Source organism: Varanus komodoensis, unplaced genomic scaffold, assembly GCF_004798865.1.
Source record: "Varanus komodoensis strain SLA01 unplaced genomic scaffold, ASM479886v1 scaffold15, whole genome shotgun sequence".
NCBI lineage: Eukaryota > Metazoa > Chordata > Lepidosauria > Squamata > Varanidae > Varanus > Varanus komodoensis.
In genome coordinates, this window is record NW_025335440.1 from 21,711,850 (window position 1) to 21,713,916 (window position 2,067).

General features: G+C 47.3%; 1 protein-coding gene across 1 annotated transcript in view; it reads left to right on the top strand.

Annotated features, from left to right (window-relative positions):
* LOC123020832 (patched domain-containing protein 3-like) overlaps positions 1-2,067 on the top strand; it is an 11,323-nt gene that overhangs the window by 393 nt on the left and 8,863 nt on the right. Inside the window, exon 2 of the mRNA XM_044425019.1 lies at positions 2-40. Within this exon, the coding sequence (XP_044280954.1) occupies positions 2-40 (39 nt within the window). The remainder of the gene's footprint in view (position 1; positions 41-2,067) is intronic.

Below are 2,067 nucleotides of genomic sequence, written 5' to 3' on the forward strand. Positions count from 1 at the left end.
CCCGGGCATCCTGGACTCCTTGAACCTCAGCTCCGTCCGGGTAAGTGACAGCTCTCTGGGGGCTGCTTCACACTTTGAAGAAAATATCTTTCTACGTGTGGTACATAAGAAACGGAGTTGCTTGTGATCTGAGAAAGGTTTTGTGTGTGTGCGTGTGCGCGTGCAATGGATGCGATCCAAACTTAGTCAACCTATTGGATCTAACCCAGTGCATACACAGACTGTGGACCTGTGGTTCATTCTCAGTTTCCACCATATATAATGTCCCTGTTGGTTCAAGAAACATTGATCCAGTTCTCTTCTGTTGCAGAAATCTGCACAACCAAAACTGATTCTCATTGTCATACATTTGGATTTGACAACAGTTTTACTTCCAGACTTGGGCTGTGCTGTTTCTTACAGTGGGATTCACAGGGCTGTCTTTGAGGGCCTAATCTTTGAACAGATCTATTTCTCTTCTCAAGATAGTGCTTTTGGGGCAGGAGTTATTTATGCCCTGGAAAAATAGGATTTTCCTCTTACACAGGTTAGCAACTGCCATTGTTTGGTACCCAGATATTTAATTTTGCTAATCAACATACTTAACCACAAGAGTAAAAAGAAGTGAACCCCAAACATTCATGGTATCACTAGAAGGCTAGGAGTGTCTCTTTCAGAAAACCATAATCTTGTTTTGGAAAACCTCATCATGGGTTTGGTTGCATCATCAGCCAATCACTTCTTCCTTCTCTTACTGTATGGTGCCAGACAAGACTCTTATTGTGCCATTGCCCTGCCTTATTTATGGAATATTACAGTGGGTCCCGATGATTTCCCATGCCTTCTCCTTCCAGCAGAAAACCAGTTCTGGAAGGAAGATGCAATAGCAGTACAATGCCTTGTCACTGGTAGTGCTAGGAGCCCTCCATCTGCAAGCATCCACATGCACTTTCCCTCTGTGGGGAAGTAAGTGGGAGAGCAATACCTCAGTAGCTACTACAGACCACGGCTGGCTAGCATGCCCAGGCAAAGTTTGTTGACAGCTGTGCAATTTATGGTGCAGCATGAACTAGATTTAATGGTACTGACAGAGGCTTCACTATGAATATATTTATTCATTTTAAAATAGTTCAGAAAGGACCTCTGGCTGCTTTTTGGGTGCACACATCCTAAAACTAATCTTTTTAAACAAGGTGCTTTAAAATTTATGGATCTTCAATATAGCAACATGGGAGTTCCAGTTTCAGGCCTCTGTTTTGCTTATTTGATGGTATATAATTGGCTGCCTGAATTAGACTCTTAATTAAATAGCTAGAATCCCGCAATCAGTGAGTTCATGCAATGTAGGGCTGTTCTTAAATCTCACCCAAAACAGTAATTCTTGGCTATTGTCCTCCAGACAAGACGGAGGTCCTGTTGGTTGGCGGTTCGGGCTTCGGAGAAGGTGAATTGAACCTTGTCCTGAACGGGGTTGCACTCCCTCCTAGGGACAAGGTCCGCAGCTTGGAAGTGCTCCTCGACCCGGAGCTTTCACTCGAAGCTCAGGTGACAGCAGCGGCGAGGAGCGCTTTCCTCCAGCTTCGGCTGATTCATCAGCTGCACCCCTACCTTGAGTACGACTGCCTTGCATCAGTGACTCATGCGCTGGTGACTTCCCGTCTTGACTTCTGTAATGCACTCTATGTGGGGCTACCCTTGAAGACGGTCCGGATACTTCAATTGGTTCAGTATAGAGCTGCCAGGCTACTGACGGGGACTGGACGTTATGTTCACATGACTCCAGTTCTCCGTCAGCTTCACTGGCTCCCCTTTGAAGTCCGGGCCCAATTCAGGGTGTTGGTGATGACCTATAAAGCCCTAAACGGCTTGGGTCCTGGTTACCTGAAGGAGCACTTACATCCATATATGCCCAGTCGCCCCCTGAGATCGGCGGGAGAGGCCCCTCTCCGGGAGCCCTCCGTGAGAGAAATTAGGAGGGTGGCTACTCGGAGGAGGGCTTTCTCAGCGGTGGCGCCTAAGTTATGGAATGCGCTCCCCAGAGGGGTCCGCCTGGCGCCGTCGTTATTTGTTTTTCGGCGCCAGGTGAAG